The sequence below is a fragment of the Trypanosoma conorhini genome (assembly GCF_003719485.1).
Source record: "Trypanosoma conorhini strain 025E chromosome Unknown Tco_14.4_contig_00218, whole genome shotgun sequence".
In the NCBI taxonomy this organism is placed as follows: Eukaryota; Euglenozoa; class Kinetoplastea; order Trypanosomatida; family Trypanosomatidae; genus Trypanosoma; species Trypanosoma conorhini.
Window position 1 is genome coordinate 1 of NW_021704308.1, and position 16,124 is coordinate 16,124.

The 16,124-nt window shown below is 51.8% G+C and overlaps 7 protein-coding genes across 7 annotated transcripts, besides 11 other annotated features; all 7 read left to right on the forward strand.

Moving 5' to 3' along the window:
• Positions 1-80: 80 nt before the first annotated feature.
• Positions 81-133: a sequence feature (GA-rich).
• A 348-nt stretch (positions 134-481) lies between these two features.
• Positions 482-508: a microsatellite.
• Positions 509-562: 54 nt separating this feature from the next.
• On the forward strand, positions 563-2,737 carry Tco025E_04328 (putative MCAK-like kinesin; the record flags this gene model as incomplete). Its single annotated transcript, XM_029371240.1, has 1 exon — positions 563-2,737. One exon carries the CDS (start codon positions 563-565, stop codon positions 2,735-2,737), a length of 2,175 nt encoding a protein of 724 aa, XP_029228600.1.
• Positions 2,738-2,801: 64 nt separating this feature from the next.
• Positions 2,802-2,832: a microsatellite.
• A 286-nt stretch (positions 2,833-3,118) lies between these two features.
• Positions 3,119-3,147: a sequence feature (A-rich).
• A 747-nt stretch (positions 3,148-3,894) lies between these two features.
• Positions 3,895-3,939: a microsatellite.
• A 212-nt stretch (positions 3,940-4,151) lies between these two features.
• Tco025E_04329 (protein p166) lies at positions 4,152-8,273 on the forward strand (the record flags this gene model as incomplete). Its single annotated transcript, XM_029371241.1, has 1 exon — positions 4,152-8,273. One exon carries the CDS (start codon positions 4,152-4,154, stop codon positions 8,271-8,273), a length of 4,122 nt encoding a protein of 1,373 aa, XP_029228601.1.
• A 682-nt stretch (positions 8,274-8,955) lies between these two features.
• On the forward strand, positions 8,956-10,764 carry Tco025E_04330 (centromere protein J; the record flags this gene model as incomplete). The annotated part of the gene is made up of 1 exon (XM_029371242.1): positions 8,956-10,764. One exon carries the CDS (start codon positions 8,956-8,958, stop codon positions 10,762-10,764), a length of 1,809 nt encoding a protein of 602 aa, XP_029228602.1.
• On the forward strand, positions 10,764-11,363 carry Tco025E_04331 (centromere protein J; the record flags this gene model as incomplete). The annotated part of the gene is made up of 1 exon (XM_029371243.1): positions 10,764-11,363. One exon carries the CDS (start codon positions 10,764-10,766, stop codon positions 11,361-11,363), a length of 600 nt encoding a protein of 199 aa, XP_029228603.1.
• A 70-nt stretch (positions 11,364-11,433) lies between these two features.
• Positions 11,434-11,500: a microsatellite.
• Positions 11,501-11,683: 183 nt separating this feature from the next.
• Positions 11,684-11,726: a microsatellite.
• Positions 11,727-11,952: 226 nt separating this feature from the next.
• Positions 11,953-11,979: a microsatellite.
• Positions 11,980-12,691: 712 nt separating this feature from the next.
• Positions 12,692-12,724: a microsatellite.
• A 316-nt stretch (positions 12,725-13,040) lies between these two features.
• Positions 13,041-13,457, forward strand: Tco025E_04332 (ubiquitin-conjugating enzyme-like; the record flags this gene model as incomplete). The annotated part of the gene is made up of 1 exon (XM_029371244.1): positions 13,041-13,457. The coding sequence occupies one exon, from the start codon at positions 13,041-13,043 to the stop codon at positions 13,455-13,457; it is 417 nt and encodes a 138-aa protein (XP_029228604.1).
• A 354-nt stretch (positions 13,458-13,811) lies between these two features.
• Positions 13,812-13,840: a sequence feature (A-rich).
• Positions 13,841-13,992: 152 nt separating this feature from the next.
• Positions 13,993-14,038: a microsatellite.
• A 429-nt stretch (positions 14,039-14,467) lies between these two features.
• Positions 14,468-14,962, forward strand: Tco025E_04333 (phosphoprotein phosphatase; the record flags this gene model as incomplete). Its single annotated transcript, XM_029371245.1, has 1 exon — positions 14,468-14,962. One exon carries the CDS (start codon positions 14,468-14,470, stop codon positions 14,960-14,962), a length of 495 nt encoding a protein of 164 aa, XP_029228605.1.
• A 32-nt stretch (positions 14,963-14,994) lies between these two features.
• Tco025E_04334 (phosphoprotein phosphatase) lies at positions 14,995-15,753 on the forward strand (the record flags this gene model as incomplete). The annotated part of the gene is made up of 1 exon (XM_029371246.1): positions 14,995-15,753. The coding sequence occupies one exon, from the start codon at positions 14,995-14,997 to the stop codon at positions 15,751-15,753; it is 759 nt and encodes a 252-aa protein (XP_029228606.1).
• Between the last annotated feature and the right edge of the window lie 371 nt (positions 15,754-16,124).

Consider the following 16,124-nt stretch of genomic DNA (forward strand, 5'->3'; position numbering starts at 1 on the left):
TTATTTTGCTTCTTCAAAAGCTGGAGATGGGGCGGTAAATTTATCGTCGCTGCGGGGACCTTTTCCAGAAGAAACCAGCAAGAGAACGAGATGTAGAGAGAGAGAGCAAAGAGAGGGAGAGAGAGAGAGAGAGCGTCTGTCTCTGTGTGTCACATGCAGGTGTCCCCCGCCCTTTTCTTCTTGCGTCCTTCGTTCCTTTCGCCGTTGCTTTTGTGTGTTGTCTGGTTTTCTGTGGCGCGGTGTCATCTCTTCTTCCGTATTCATGCGCCGTTTTTTGTTGTTGGTTCTCTTCCTCTTTTATTTTGTCTGCGTGCGTGTCTGGAGTGCCTCATCGAGGTTCGCCGCGGTGGTGAATACAGCGACACACACGCATTACAGTCCACAACACAAGTAAGCCCGACGAGAAGGGGAGAAGAAGAGGCAGTGGGAAGAGTGTTTGCCGTTTACTCCCGAAGGGTAGAAACCATAAGCAACAGCAGCGAAAAAAAAAAAACAAACAAACAAAAAAGCACGGCGAAAAACGGCGGCTGCAAGGAGGGAACCACGCACACGCACACACGCGATGGACCCACAGCTTCAGGATCTATTGGAGCAGGGGGGTCTCTCGCACACCATACAGGGGTTCATTGACGGCGGTGTAACCAGCATCCACCAGCTTAAGCAGCTCACAATGCAGGACTACCAGTCTGTGGGCGTCATTGTCATGACTGACCGCCGTAAACTCTTTGAGCTCATTCAATATATGAAAAGAGAGCAGGCTAATGCTTCGCCCCTCCCCGTCTCTTCCCCTCCCGCGGAGGTACTGCGCAATGCTGATCATAACTCCCATGCAGTCGCTGCAAATGCTGTACGAAATACTACGCCGTCTCGCCGTAGCAACACACCCTCGGGCGTACAACGCAGGGCCGAGAATGAGAGTTCTGCGTTGCATGAGATTAAGTCGATGTCTACGCTTCGACGAGAACCTGTTCGCTTGGGCGAGGACATGAACACCTCGACATCCAAAGCAACCCCAAGCTCGCGACCTGTGAGTCGCCCGACGCGTAACTCCCCCACTTCAGTTGCGCGCAGGGCAGGAGAAAACACGACGACGAAGCGAAAAATGAGTCGAATCATCGTTGCTGTCCGGAAACGTCCACTGAATAACTCGGAGTTGAATGATGGTCTCTACGATGTTTTGGCGACAGACCCAGATAATACACACGCCATTGCCCTTTTGGAACCCAAGCAAAAAGTAGATCTAACAAAATACATTGAGAAACACCGCTTTACGTACGATTTGGTGCTAGATGACAGGCAAAGTAACCGTGATGTCTACGAAAAGACCTGCAAATCTCTTATTGAGACTGTTTTTGAAGGTGGCTGTGCCACTTGTTTTGCCTACGGTCAAACAGGGAGTGGGAAAACGTATACGATGTTGGGAAAAGATGCCCAGGAGGGTATCTACCTTATGGCTGCAAGAGATTTATATTCTCGATTAGAACCTGGTATGAGTATCGTGGTCTCTTTTTTTGAAATTTACGGAGGGAAACTGTTTGACTTGCTCAATGAACGTGAAAAGCTTGCCTGTCGCGAGGATAGTCGTGGTGTCATTAATGTTTGTGGTCTGACAGAGCACCGTGTCGACGATACGGGCCATCTTATGCGGGTGATAGACTATGGAAACTCCATTCGTGCGGCCGGATCGACGGGTATGAACGCGGATTCTTCTCGTTCGCATGCAATTCTTCACATCACCGTGTTGAACGCCAAGAACCGTTTTTTTGGTAGGTTCACGTTTATTGATCTTGCCGGTAGTGAAAGGGGGGCGGACACGCTCGACAGCGATCGCACAACGCGGCTGGAGGGGGCGGAAATTAACAAGTCGCTGCTGGCGCTCAAGGAGTGTATTCGGGCCCTTGATCAAAATCACCGTCATATCCCCTTCCGTGGGTCGAAGCTCACAGCTGTGCTTCGGGATTGCTTCACTGGCAACAGCCGGACTGTAATGATAGGCAATGTCAGCCCCGCAAGCGGAAGCTGTGAGCATACGCTCAACACGCTTCGCTATGCCGACCGCGTAAAAGAACTGAAGAAGGATAAATCGTCTCGCATTGCCGCCGAGGAAATTATGATCGGTCAGATGCCAAGTGAAGAGGTGGAAACCCTCGGTCTCAGTGGAACCTTTGCCCAACGGCGCGCACGTGAGAAGAAGCTGGGCACCCGATCTTCCAGTCAGCTCTCACAGCGTGAACCGGGGACACCCAAACTGACACCCCTCGGTAGGTATGGTAGCGGTTACCGCCCCAAGGCACCTCCAGCTCGCATGCGCGGGGCCTCAAAGGAGGAAGATTATCCGAATTTTTCAGACAGTATCCGTTCCAGTAAATTTACCAGCAGCGGGCCTGCAAAAGGAACTAGCTATGCCAAGGCGACACCAAAGCACAGTCGTGTTGCTAGTGAAGTGTCGGTGCAGGCTGCTAGTCCGTATGATATGGCTTCTTTTGCGAGTGCAGACTCCTTAGACGATGACGAAGACAACGTGATTTTGCGCCACCGTCGCCACATCGACGCCATGATGGAGTTGCTAAAGCAGGAGATGACAGAGCTAAACGGGGTTGAGATGCCGGGCGCCTCCATTGAGACGTACTGTAGAAATGTCGACAGTATTCTCACGCATCAGGCCAAAAACATTGAGGGAGTTAGGAGTATGATCAGAGAATTAATGAAGCATGTAGAGGCCCGTCAGCGACACTAGTTGCCGCGGGAAAAAGTGGATGAGTGAGATGCGAGAATAGACGGAATGAAAAAGGAGTTAAGGAAACAACAACGGCAGCAGCAACAACAACAACACACGCACCCACGAAAGGCGTATTTGAGAAGTGATCTCCATGTTCCGCGCATGCCACTTTCTCTTTCCCTCCGTTTCTACGGAGGAACGGAGTCATCCTCATCGTTGCCATTAATATTATTCTTCTTGCCGTTATTTTCATTATTTTACTTTTTTTGTCTTGTTCTCCCGCCAGTTGGGTGGGGGAAAAAAGGGGGTGTAAAACGAGAGAGGAATGAAAAAAAAACTAAACACCAAGTAGAACGGGAAAACTGTTTAGAGATATGAAGTGAGAGACTCGCGGTCGACAAAGAAAGAAAGAGGGAGGGAAAGAATGAGGTTGCACTATTTGGGCAATGTCTGAGGAAGCGGGAGGAGGGGGGCGGGCAGAATGCCCAAACGTAATCGCTCTTGAGAGGAACGGCCACAGTAAGTGGCATGAGGAGAAAATAATGAGGGACAAAAAGAATGAGGGTGAAAAAAGGAAGAAGAAGAAAGAGAGGCTTGTGCGTGTGAGGGTTCTGGTACAAAAAGGGGAGCCCGCTCTCTTGGCTGCTCGGTTCTCTGGCGACCCTGTCGAGGGGACCGCTTTTCTTGGCGAAGAGTTTTTTTTGTTGTTTTTGTTGTCTTTATTCTTAGAGCACAGGGGAATGAAGAGAAGAGACCTCCTCCTCCTCGTTTTTTTTTCCCCACCCCTTCTTCCGGGGAGGGAGGGCGGGAGGCTCCATCCTGGCCACGATGTGTGCTCACCAGCGGGGTGGGAGTGAACACGTATGGGAGCATCGGCGCGCAATAAAGTTTCTTTTTTAGAATTCTCTTCCCTCTTCCATGTTCCGTCTTTTTTCACTTTCTATCCTTTGCATTTCTTTTGCTATATTGCTTTTACTCATTGTGCACAGACGGCAATGGCCCCATCTGATGCTGCTTGACATTTTTTGGGGGGGGGGGGTGACGCGGTGGCGAGGGTGGTGAGGGAGTCACACTGACTCTCCGTGACGCAATGGAAGTAGCACTCTCCTGCAGCACCTTTGCTTATGCAACTGCTAGCCGCAGCCATCAGGTCTTTTTCCCCTTTCCTTTTCTTTTGTCTGTCTGTCCCTTGGCTAGTGTGTGTGTGTGTGTGTCCGTGTCCGTGGTCACCTGCTCTTCGGGGTCGTCCACTTCTTTAACTGTGCCTGTGCGTGCGTGCTACTTTCTTCAGCGATGTCTGTTACGATGCTTTCTCTGCTTCTCCCCACCCCTTTCTTTTTGGTGCCGGGTCGGCTCGTACTCATTTTGTTTCTGCTGCAAACCCGAAAACCACAACGGCAAGAAGGCTGCAAGGAGCCCTCTGCTGTAAGCAATGCGAGCTCAGCGGGTTTCTGGCAGGGCATTGCGAAGACATTTGGGGCTCCGATGTAGCTCATCATTGCCAGTTCCGTTGCCACCACCGCCGCCGACGACGGTGCGGTCGAAAGGGTACGGCCCCACGAAGGACCTCCTAAAAGGGGTAGACACCTCAAAACGACTTGTTGTTGAAACGGAATTGCATCCGGCGGATGCGGAGATGCAGCGACTCGTCCTTTCCCTCTCTGGTGCCGACGTGAGCGTCTACACCCCGCTCGGCGGTGAAGTAAACGCTCTACACAGCAGGGAGGAGGCTCAACAGGAGGGCATCGTTGCCATCTCGCCCGAGCAGCTGGCCTCGGTGGCCACCGTGGTTGTGGACCAGGTGAAGGAGCAGCTGGAGCTGAACGGCTATGCCGCCGAGGCGTCGCAAGACGGCCGCTCGGGTGGCGTTGTGAACGCGGTTGCCGATTGCCTGCGACAGGAGATGGAGCGTCTTTTCATCGCAATGCAGACACAGGAAGTCTCGCTCTCCCGTATGCTGGGGGAAAATTCCGACGTCATTTGTGCAAGAATTGCGGGTGTGATTCAGGCGGAGCGATCACTGACCGCAGGAAAGGCGAAAGGGGAGGCGCAGCAGCTCTCCCACCTCACACAGGAGGTTACCTCCGCGGTGGCAAAGTTAGAGAATTCATTGAAGGCGACGCTGCAGGAGACTCTTGCCGCGAACAATAAGAAACTGGACCCTGTTTTTGAAGATGTGCGCCTGCATGTCGTTGAGGCCATTGAACAGGCGTCACGTTTGCAGCAGGAGCAGCTTGCTGTATCCCTTCAAGATGCACTGGAGAGAAATGTTCCACCTTCATCTGCACCAGAGGACCCTGCCAGACTTGATGCGATTCAGGAGATTGTGAGGAATACCATGGCAGGAGTCGTTGAAGAAACACAACACGAGGTACGAGCGTTGTTGGAAGCGCTAAGAGAAAACGCCAAAACGTCGCCACCTGCCCGTGATGATATTTCTAGCGCGAAGGAGTCGGAGCTGGAGGGGTTCTTGACATCATATGGAGAGCGGCTTGAGGAACTGCGTGAGTCAACGGCTGGATTTACGGATCTGAAGGAGCTGCTGATGGAGGTTCACAGTCTCCAGCAGACACACGAGACGGCCATTCAGCAGGTGCAGGACAGCATGAAGCGACTGAAGAAGGAGTTGTTGGGCGCTCTTCGTGTTGCGACTCCGTCTGCCCCCCTTGAAGCCAAGGCGGAGAGCCAAGACGACTTGCTTGCGGCGTACTCCGACAAACTGGATGACCTCGCTGACCGGGTGACTGCAACGGTTGAGCAACAGCTGAAGGAGCAATCGGTGGACGTGAAGGAGTTACTCATGCAGTTACGTGCGCTGGAGAAAGGGTTCGGGGCAAAGCAAAAGCCTGTCTTGGATCCCATCCCTGTCATGCACGACCTTGACGATGATCGCATGATTGCCCTGGCGCAAAGTATTAGCGACAGCGTTCTTGCCTCCTTGCCTACGCCTGAGGCCCTGCCACCGCAGGCCCCAGCTTTCACAAAGGAAGAACTTGTTGAGGCTGTGACGGCCGTCCTAAGCCCGAAGTTGGAGGAGTTGGCTGCTGCGGTGGCAAAGATGGAAGCGACGCAGCCCGCGAGGGTCATTGTGGCCCCTGCCGAGGAAGGCCCAAAGGGGGTGGGTGAAGAGCAGCTCATCACGCTGGCTCAGACCATTGCTGAGAGTGTGAGAGATGCCGTGCGGGAAGTGGTTCCCACCAAGGAGTTGTCTGAATCAATAACGTCCAAGGAAACGCACTTGGCCCTCATGACACGCCTGGAGGCTTTAAAAGGAGAAATCGTGTCCGCCGTAGAGGAGGAGATGGGACGCACGCACGAGATTGATCTAACGCCTTTCCAGAACTATCTCGATCAAATCCTTGGCGGCGTGCAGGAAGCATCAAACAAACAACACGAAATAACACAAGCTAAAGTAGGGGACGTGATGGAGGCCCTAGTTGGACGCTTGCAAAAGCAGCAACAAGTGCTGCTTGAAGCGCTGCAGGCTCAGCAGCTGCCAGGCGACGAGGCAGTGAAGCCGCCGGTATTCACAGCTGATGGGCTGGCAACGCTCAACGAACGCCTCCTGGGCGAGATCAAAGACATCGTTACCGGCGACGCCGCTTCCTTTCTTTCAACACTTGAAGCGGTGCGGCAGGAGGTTCGTGACACGGCAGACCGCTTGCCGGAGGGTTTGGGGGAGAAAATGTCCTTGATGGAAAACGCCATACATGAGGTTCGTACTGCGGGAGAATCTCATTCCGCCAGCCTACAAGATGCCTTGAAGGGCATCACGACAAGCGTTGAAAGCGTTAAAGAGGAAAACGACGCGGCTGGGCAGGTTCTTGCCTCCATTAACACAGTGGTGACTGATCTGGCACAAACAAGCATTGCATCTGCCAAGGAAATCAAGGCGCAGTTAAGCGCTGTGGAGGATAAGGCCGAAACTTTGCATACCCGGCTTACATCAGATTTTTCTCAGCACATTGGGCGGCTTCTAACAGAGGTGCAGGAAGGAAAACGACTGATGGACGAGCGCCTCTCCTCCAATGCGGAGTACAAAGGCTTGACGGCCTTGGTGGAGACAATGCGGATGAAGCTGGAGGAGGTGGGCCAATCGCTAGAGAAGATGAAAACTCCACTGTTCACGTCGCCGCCATTGGAGCAAGAGCAGCCCAAGGAGCAGCAACCACCACAGCAAATTGTGCGTGGAGAAGTCATTGAGTCGCGGCTTGACGACCTTTCTGTGGTAACTCAGGAGATTCTTTCGGAACTTCAGAAGTATCATTCCGCCCAGGAAACGCCGGCCCCCGCGGATACGGCCCTCAAGAAGGAAAACTTAGAGGCAATGGAGGTTCGTCTGAATGAGCAACTGCAGCTGCTTCACAGCAAACTTGAGGAGATGATGCAACAGGATGCTGCTGCTATGCTGCCTCCCTCGGAAGAGGAGCCGCCGCAGCAGGCTTCCGTGTCAGAAAATGTCGGTCAACACATAAAGGACTTAGACGCCCTTATCAAGCATCTGCAGACGTCCCGAAGTGCACAGGTGAAGCAAATGAGGGAGAAGTTGGTCACTCTCCGTTCATTTCTTGCCACCGGAGGTCTGGGTGAAGGAGGAGAGGGCAACATAAAGGCATTTCTCGAGGCGCTGGAGGAGAATAGGCTGAAGCTGAGAGAAGATGCTGCTGGTGCAGAAGCGGCATTGGTGACTGAGGTGAATGATGCGGTCCAGCAAACTCTGGAGCGCCTTTTATCGTCTGCTGAGCAGACCCTTGCCGACTCCACGAAGAAGCAGCTGCAGCAGCTTCAAATTGACCTCGATAACAAGAGTGAAAAGCTCGGGACGCAACAACAACATGCGGCTTCCCAGTTACAGGATAGATTAAATAACTTGGAGCGTTTGCAGGAGAGTCACACTGTGGCACTGGCCAAGGAAATTCGGAATGAACATGAGGAGTGGCGTGGCATGCTTAATCGGGTCATACAACAGGAGATGCCGACCACACTGCAAGGCGTCATTGCGGAGGTTTGTACGGAGCAGTTGCGTTCCGTACGAAATCACTTAGAAGAACAGGGGACCCGAGAGGAAAAGAGTGCCGCGACATTGCTCTCGAGCGTAAGAGAGGTGTCACACAACATTTCCCAATTGGGTAGCCTCGGTGCCGAAATGCGAGCGGCTGTGGGTCAGGGATCGGCAACGATTATAGAGGAGCTGCGGCGCACACAGGAGCGGCTTGCGGACCGCTTTGAGCAGCAGGTGTCAACGGTGGTGCAGCAAAGGTCCGACGAGGCGGTATTACCTATAGTTGCAAAGACGCCTATTGCGACTCCCGTTGTACCCTCCCCGACGACGCTCTCTTTGTGGTGGCTGTGTGTGTTGTCATTTGTTGTGTTTGCCACTATCATGGCATGCGGCTATTTTATCTTTGCCGCATTTCTGGTCGCCTTTGTCCCCGTGCCGCCGCCGGAACAACTGCTCGCAAACGCCGCCGCACAACTCCCGAGGCCGGAGAATGCGGTGGATACTCCAAAAAAATTGTCCTCCTCTCGCGTGGTGGATCAAGTGATGGAGTAGCCACTCTTTCTGCATAGATCTTTTTTTCTTTTTCCTCTCTCTCTCTTGCGATGCATGCATGATTTGCATTTTTCTTAAACATTGCAACCTGATATCTGCTTGCTTCTCGCTGGAGATGTGTAATAGCATTTGCGCTGTTTTTTTTTTGCATTTGGGGGCTTGTTGCACTCCATGAGAAAGAACTTTCACTTCCCCTTCCTTTTTTTTTCTGTGTGTGTGCGTGTGTGCCGACGCTCTTCTTCTTTCTTGCGCGCGTACGTGCTTTGGCGATTGCTGGGTCTGACGCAACACAAACCAAACAAACAAAAAGGAAGAGGAAAATAGTAGTTTCCTTGTTTTGCCCACGACCGCGTTTCAGTGTTCAGAGAAATAGGCAGGCGAGAAGAAAAAAAGTGCTGAGGCGCGGCGAATTGGTAGGGGGGATAGTGCAGATACGCGTCTTTCCACCAGTTGCGAGGGGGGTTTTTCCTTTCCTCTTTCTAATAACAAAAAGTGATTAGCCCCCTTCACCGAACTTTTGGAGGGAGCAGGGGCGCGCGGGGTCCGGCGCTTTGACACACAGACTGCGGGAGACGGCGTTAAAGCCCTTGCTATCCACGCACCGAAGGCAACAGGGACAGCAGGGGCCATATACGTATATATATATATATATCTATTTATATACATCCATATATAGCTATCTATGGTTGACGCCCCGCCACCGAGACCAGCTCGGAGCCAATCCTCCTCACGAGGCGTGGCGGTGGCTGCGTCTCAGAAAACTAAGCCGAAGAATGCGCCATTCAAGTTCCTACGCAAGGATGAGGGGCGGCTGTCCTACACGTGCCAGGCGGACTCCCCAGTGTCAGGGAACAACCACGGCAACCAATTCAACATCAGCGGCCATAACTACGCCAGCCGTGACAGCCCATCAAGCGAGCGGCGCGTATCTCGATCACTGCGTGAAGCTATCGCCAATGACATGCGCAAGGGAAAGAATCAAGACCCGTTTGCGGCAGTTGTCATTGCCGTACCAAAGCGTTCTCCGCCGCCCAATCCCGCTGCACGTGACGAGGCACAAGGCTCTCCCGATCCCCCACCTCTCCAGGAGCGTAGGACGACCCAGCGGCAGCAGCAGCAGCAACAGCAACCGCAACAGCAACAGCAACAGCAACAGCAACAGCAGGCCGCAAGGAAGCTCGAGTTGGTGGTAGAGGATCAGGATTTGGGCCCGAATGGAGGGATGGAGACGACATCAAAGCCGCGGCAACGGTCACGTAGCTCCGAGGATCCGGAGAGATCAACAGAAGCACTAGGGCAGCGGTCCAGCGCGAACCCGAGCCACCCTACACCGCGACGGAGCGATGACTACGACGACATGGAATGGCAGCGTCCGCCTCAGCGACGGTATCGAGGCGAGGAGATGATGCTGGGTAACGGGATTTCGCGCAAATCCCCTGCGCGTCGGTATTTGGATCCTGTAGGCCATGAGGAGGACTACCCGCGAAGTAGTCGAAATTTTTTCGTGCGCCCACAGCGCCAAGGCTACCGTTCCACACGCGAAGAAGAAAATTTGGTAGAGCAACTTGAAGAGGAGCTGCAGGCAGCTCAAGAAGAGCGAGGGAGATACCAGCAGCTTAAATTGCAGTTAGAGCGCGATAGAAAGCGTTTTGAAGACTACCGCGTTGTTGTGGAGCAAGAAATTGAAGATGAACGTGCGGAGCTAGATGCCGCAAGAGCATCGGATAAGTGGCAGGCCAAAAAAGACGTCAAGGTAGTAGAGGAACGGTACAAATCTACACTAGAGCTCCTGAAGTCGGAGAGGGAGTCAAACAAGAAGCTAACACAGGAGAATGAATTGCTGCGGCAACAGCTGGAAGGAATGACAACCCACATGCGGGAAACGCAGAAGCTGCAAAAGGCAGAGACTAGTCGTTTGCGGCGTGAGATTGAGTCCTTGACTCGGCGCAACGAAGAATTACTAGAAATGACAAGAGAGCAGCAGATTGCCGCGCTCGAGAGCAGCTCTAAAGTTGCAGTGTCAGTGCCGCCATTGCAGATTGCGTCAAACGCTTGGCGCCATGCCACTGCCAGTACCTCTAGTACTGGGCGAAGTAGCGAAGAAAACCACGTCGTCCCGGAGGTTCGCTCGACAGCTGGCAATAGTATAGAACAACAACACACTGACACCGCCTGGGGAAAGAAACAAAAACGCCTCAATGAAGAAAAGGCGCGTAAGCGACTCGAAGCCGAGAAGAAGGAAGAGGAGCGCAAGCGGCTCGAGGCTGAGGAGAAGGAAAAGGAAAAGGAGCGCAAGAGGCTCGAGGCTGAGGAGAAGGAAAAGGAAAAGGAGCGCAAGAGGCTCGAGGCTGAGGAGAAGGAAAAGGAAAGGAGCGCAAGAGGCTCGAGGCTGAGGAGAAGGAAAAGGAAAAGGAGCGCAAGCGGCTCGAGGCTGAGGAGAAGGAGCGGCGAAGACAACAGCAGCAGCAGGCACAGGGGGGAGAAGCGGTGATGGATGGCAAGTCGCAGGAGTTGCGCAGCCAGCGGCGGGTTTCTGGCCACCCAATCAACACTCCCCGCGGACCGAACGCCAAATCTCAAGCCACTGCGGCACGGCGGACGACGTCGCTGTCGAGTTCCACCGTCTCCGTTTCGCGCAAGCCCCGCCGGATACCCACGGCGGAAGAGCTTATAGCGGAGGACGAACCAACGCCTGCGGAGGATTTTCCGAATGACGCTGTTGTCTCACAGACCGCTTTGGGAGACAATCCCAACAAACGCGAAGTGCTCTACCGTAGCGGCAAGCGGGAGATTCACTACGCAAACGGCACGCGAAAACTGATTCTTCCCTCTGGTCATGTGGTTCTCTACTTCACAAACGGGGACATTAAGCGTACTTTTCCGTCGGGGAAGAGCACCTATTGGTACGCCGCCGCGCAAACGACTCACACTCAAAATGCTGACGGTGTGCAGGTTTTCCAGTTTCATTCCTCTGGCCAGATTGAACGACATCTGCCAGATGGCAAGAAGGAGATTCTCTACCCTGACGGTATCTACAAAGTAGTTTTCCCCGACGGACGTGATGAGACGATATTTCCTGACGAAATGTGATTTCTCATTTCAACACTGTGACACCACTTGTTGGCCTATTTATTTTTCTCCAGGCATTCTCGTTGAACATTTTTTTTTGTTGTCTTTTTGTGCGTGTGGGTGTGTCCTCGTGTTGTCGTAGTTATTGTTGTTGTGGTGCGGCGCGACGACGGTGGTAAACGACACATCGCTTTTTTTTTTGAAGAAGGGCGTTTTATCAACGTGTCACAGCCAGACGCCAGTGGCAGTGTAGCTGCAACTTCTTCCAGGGAGCCGTAGAGGTGTGTGCGTGCGCGAGTCCGTGGGTGTAGTAGGGCGATTCATACAAGAAAACTCTATGTTTTTTCTGTCTCCTGTACTTTTCATTTTTTTTTCTTCTTCTTTGGTTTGTGCTTGTGCCGCGTGCTGGTTTTGTTTGATGGTGTGCGTGCTTTGTGCCTGATAACGGCGTTTTACTGTTGCCTCCCGTTCGTGTATTCGTTGTGCTTGCCTCCACCGCCGCTGGGAAATGGCACGAGGAGCGGGGTGGGGGACGCGAAAAGGGAAGACGTAGAGAAAAGTGAGGGAAGTGGCTGGCGGAAGGAGCTAAAAAAACAAACAAACAAACAGAATATATATATATATAAATAAAAAAATAAGAGCAAAAGAGAGAAGAACGAGATGAATAGAGTTGGACTTACAGAAACAATGTGGTAGAGCGGGGCAACATACAAAGTGAAAGGCAGAGTGGGGGATAAAGAGGTGGGAGAGGAAGGAAGTCAGCAGAAACAGCAGGAAGACGATAGTGTGGTTTCTCTTTGGATATACTTCTTTTTTGTTATATATGCACCCACTTGTGAGTGTGGGTGTGTGCGTGCGTGGATGAAGTGATACGCACCCAGTGCTACATGAACTCACGCGGTTCACGAGAATATGGAGGAGTATGACGTAAGTGTGGGCTTTGCAATTATGAGGGATGACCACAAAAAGTATCATTTTGTTTGTTTTTTATAGGCCCTTGTTCCTGTAATGTAGAACGGCCCTGTTCTTCCCGTGCGTCGAAATGCATGATGCATGAGTGTACGTAAGCGCAGTCATACATATATTTCCTAGGCATGTACTTATTGTTACCTCTGCCTCTCTGCGTGCGTGCATTTACTGGGTGCTGCTACCGCAGTTGTAGTGGTTGCAAAACTCGTTGTTCCTATATCTTTCTATGTATTAGTGATTCCGCCAGTCTCGCTTGTGCAGTGTCTTCCCAGTACCCAATTATATTTGGTGTCCTCCTGGACGCGTTCTCCCCACGACTGACCGTCTCTGTGAAGGCGTGAATGAGTCCTTCCCAACACATTATTTGCTCCTACGTACCCTCTTTTTTTTTTGTTTCTTTCTCCCTCTTCTTTTTACACTTTTATATGGGGCGTTCAGCCTTTTTTTTTTGTATCCTTCTTTGCAGCAAATGACTTGCTTTGGCGTGCCAATGTTTCCTGTGGACTCGTTTGACACGTCCGCATATCTGTTTGCCCTTTTTTTAAATGTCTGCAAGTGCGCGCATCCACCTTTTTTTTCTGTGTGTGTGTGTTTTCTTTTGCCCCCCTTCTCTTCCCTCTCTTGAGTTGGGCTCCCTGGAGGTCCCTTTCATACAAGCAAGCATACAAAACACGAACCAAGCCAAGCAACTGAAGCAACAACAAGACGACCTGCAAACAGTACGCAACGATGGTGGAGGTGCCGCGCAACTTTCGTCTGCTGGAGGAGCTTGAGGCAGGCGAGAAGGGGACGGGGTCGAACCAGAACGTGTCCGTCGGCATTAGCGGCACAGACGACATCTATCTCCATAACTGGAACGGGACCATCGTTGGGCCGGCCGGCACCACGTTTGAGAATCGCATCCTTTCCCTAGAAATATACTGCGATGAGGACTACCCGAAGAAGCCGCCGCACATCAAATTCATCAGTCGCGTGAACCTGCCGTGTGTGGATGCCGACGGCACGGTTGACAAGACGAGATTCCACATCTTCAAGAACTGGGAGCGTCGTTACACAATGGAGAAGTGCCTTGCTGAACTGAGGCGGGAGATGGCGCAGCCGGCTAACAAGAAGCTCCCGCAGCCGGAGGAGGGCTCAAAGTACTAAAAACAGACGGCGAGGGACCAGAAACAGGGCAAGAAAAATGAAGCAAGAGAGTGCAGACAGAAGCAGCAGCGGCAGAAGCAAGACAAACACTACAGACACCCGCGGTCTGAGAGTCTCAAGGAGGCGATAGTGGGAAAAAAGGGGGCATACAATTGGAGTCCGACTCGAAAAAAAAAAAAAGAAATAGTGAGGAGGGAGGAGTTGTGAAGGTGTTGAGAATATGCGAAGGGCATGAGGGGGCGGAATGTACTCTGCCGCAGTGGAGATGTGAGGGGGTGGAGGACACGACGAGGAAGACGAGGACGAGGGCAAAAGAACTCTACAGAACAATAAGAGAAGATGACTAGCGCAAGCAAAAAAAAAAGGAAAAAAGAAGAAATAAATGCGGTAGGAAAAGTAACTAGGGCAACGCAACCACGGGTAAGAAACCTTTCCCCCCTTTTCCCGCTCTGTCACCCATCAATACCATCACCAATGCCCCGCCACAGCAGTTTTTTTTTTTTTCATCTCCATCACTTGGCTCTTTACGCCCCCATTGTTGTTTTTGTTGTTTCCTGTAGTTGTTCTGTATATCTGTTGTTAGTGCTCTTCCTTTAGCCTGTGCAATTTGCCGTCACCCACAACTTCTTCATCGGTTTTTGTTCTCCGGCCTCTTTCATCTTTCTTTTTGTGCACCGTTGTTTCACCGTTAACATTTGTTGCCTTCGAAGGATTGTTTGGACCCGCTTCAGGTTAAACTAACCACTGCATTCCAGGAGATCACCTGCGGAAACTAGGGCGGGAGACTTTTAATCCGTCGCTTTCACTCACAGTGTCTTTGTGTGCGTCTGCCGGATTGTGAAGGCGGCGCGTACGGCACAAAGGGCGACGACCGATCGACCCATAATAATAATAAGAAAGGAGAGCAACCGCGCAAACTAGGGGAGGGGGGAGAGAAAGAGAGAGAGACGAAACGGTGACTTGGGTGTGTGTCTGTGTGAGTGAGTGGAATGCACCAAGAACCGGGACGTATGTGTGATGCCTCTTCCGTATTTGACGACACTGACGCGGAGCGTAACGCTGAGGACTCGGAGACATTGAGATATGGGAATGGTGAGGAGGAGTCAACTCAGTCGATGTGCGATCTACGTCTCCTCGGAGCCCTTTCCGCCGAAAGTTGTTCGTCGCGTCCTTCTTTCTTCTCCACACCACCGGCAAAAGGTATTTTTCTTGATCTTATTGATGGTCTGCTGCGCTCTGGTACGGCGTCATCCGTCTCACAAGCTTCTGGTAAGCCCCTCCAAGATGAAGCATCTAGTTCAACGGACGACGGGGCGCAACGATTCTTTACTACTGAGCTAGTGGACCAACTCTGCGACGAAGCTCAAGCCGTCTTGGAAGGGGAAAAAGTGTTGTTAAACATAGAGTTAAAAAAAATGAAACACTCGTGGTTGCGGGTGACATTCATGGCCATTTCAATGATCTTCTCTGCTCTGTCTTATCAGAGCAGTCCAATATGCAGCTGAACGTCGATGGAGCAGATCGTAAATTTCTTTTTATGGGGGATTTTGTGGATCGGGGACCGTGTGGGGTGGAGGTGGTAATGCTGCTGTTTGCACTAAAGGTGGAGTACCCGCAACTTATTCACATGCTCAGGGGGAACCACGAGGATCCACAAACGTCTCGTGTATATGGTTTTTTTAACGAGGTGCACGCGAAATTTGGCTGTGGTGCCCCCTGGGTCCGTTTTAATGAAATTTTTTGTTATTTGCCGCTTGCCGCCGTCGTGACGACACCGCGAATTCGCTTTTTCGCATCCCACGGAGGTCTTTCCCCGTCCCTTTCAAAGTCATTTGACATTATAACGACAATTGAAAGATCCGACTACGGCAGTGTTCTTGACAACGTTCTTAGCGAGGTTGTTGATGGTCTCTTGTGGTCCGATCCCACAGACTCGACAGCGTACTTTTCACGAAACGTGCGGGGATGCGGATACCTGTTTGGCCCGCAGGCTAGCCGTGAGTTTTGCCAAGTGAACAAATTTGACTTCATCTGTAGAGCTCACCAGGTTGTGGCGGAGGGATATGAATGGAGTCACGACAATAGGGTGCTCACGGTGTTCTCCGTGCCTAATTACTGCGGGTTTAGCGGAAATTTGGGGGCTGCTATGATAGTGCAACCCTCTGGTTCCGAAGACGAAGACGAAGACGAAGAAGAGCTGCGCTTTAAGCAATTCAAGTCAGCCGTAGAGGATAGTGAGTGTTCACCATATTTAGCGAAGCCGTGCGGGGAGTTTGTGTTTGCGGCGTTTGACTGATAAGTGGAGGTTCTAATTACTCGTTGTTTACCTTTAAAAAAAGTGCTTATTGGATGAGAGGGAGCTGGAAAACAGATTGTTTTTCTTCTTTTGTTTTGTCCGCTGTTGTTTGTGATCCCATTTTATTTCTGGTTTTGTTGACTTAATTCCGTCTGAGCCTCCTGAATGTGTACGTCTGCGGCCCTCCGTATGTATGCCGCGCTGCAATGGCTACTAAAAGGGCATACGTTTGCGGTGCCTTTTTTTTTTTGGTTCTCTCCCTTTTGGGGGCCGGACGTTTTCTTTTCGTTTCCCATTCGGCGCTTCTTTGCTAGGAGGCTCTGAGGCGTATATCACAAAACAAAAGCAAAAAAAAAAAGAGAGAGAGAGAG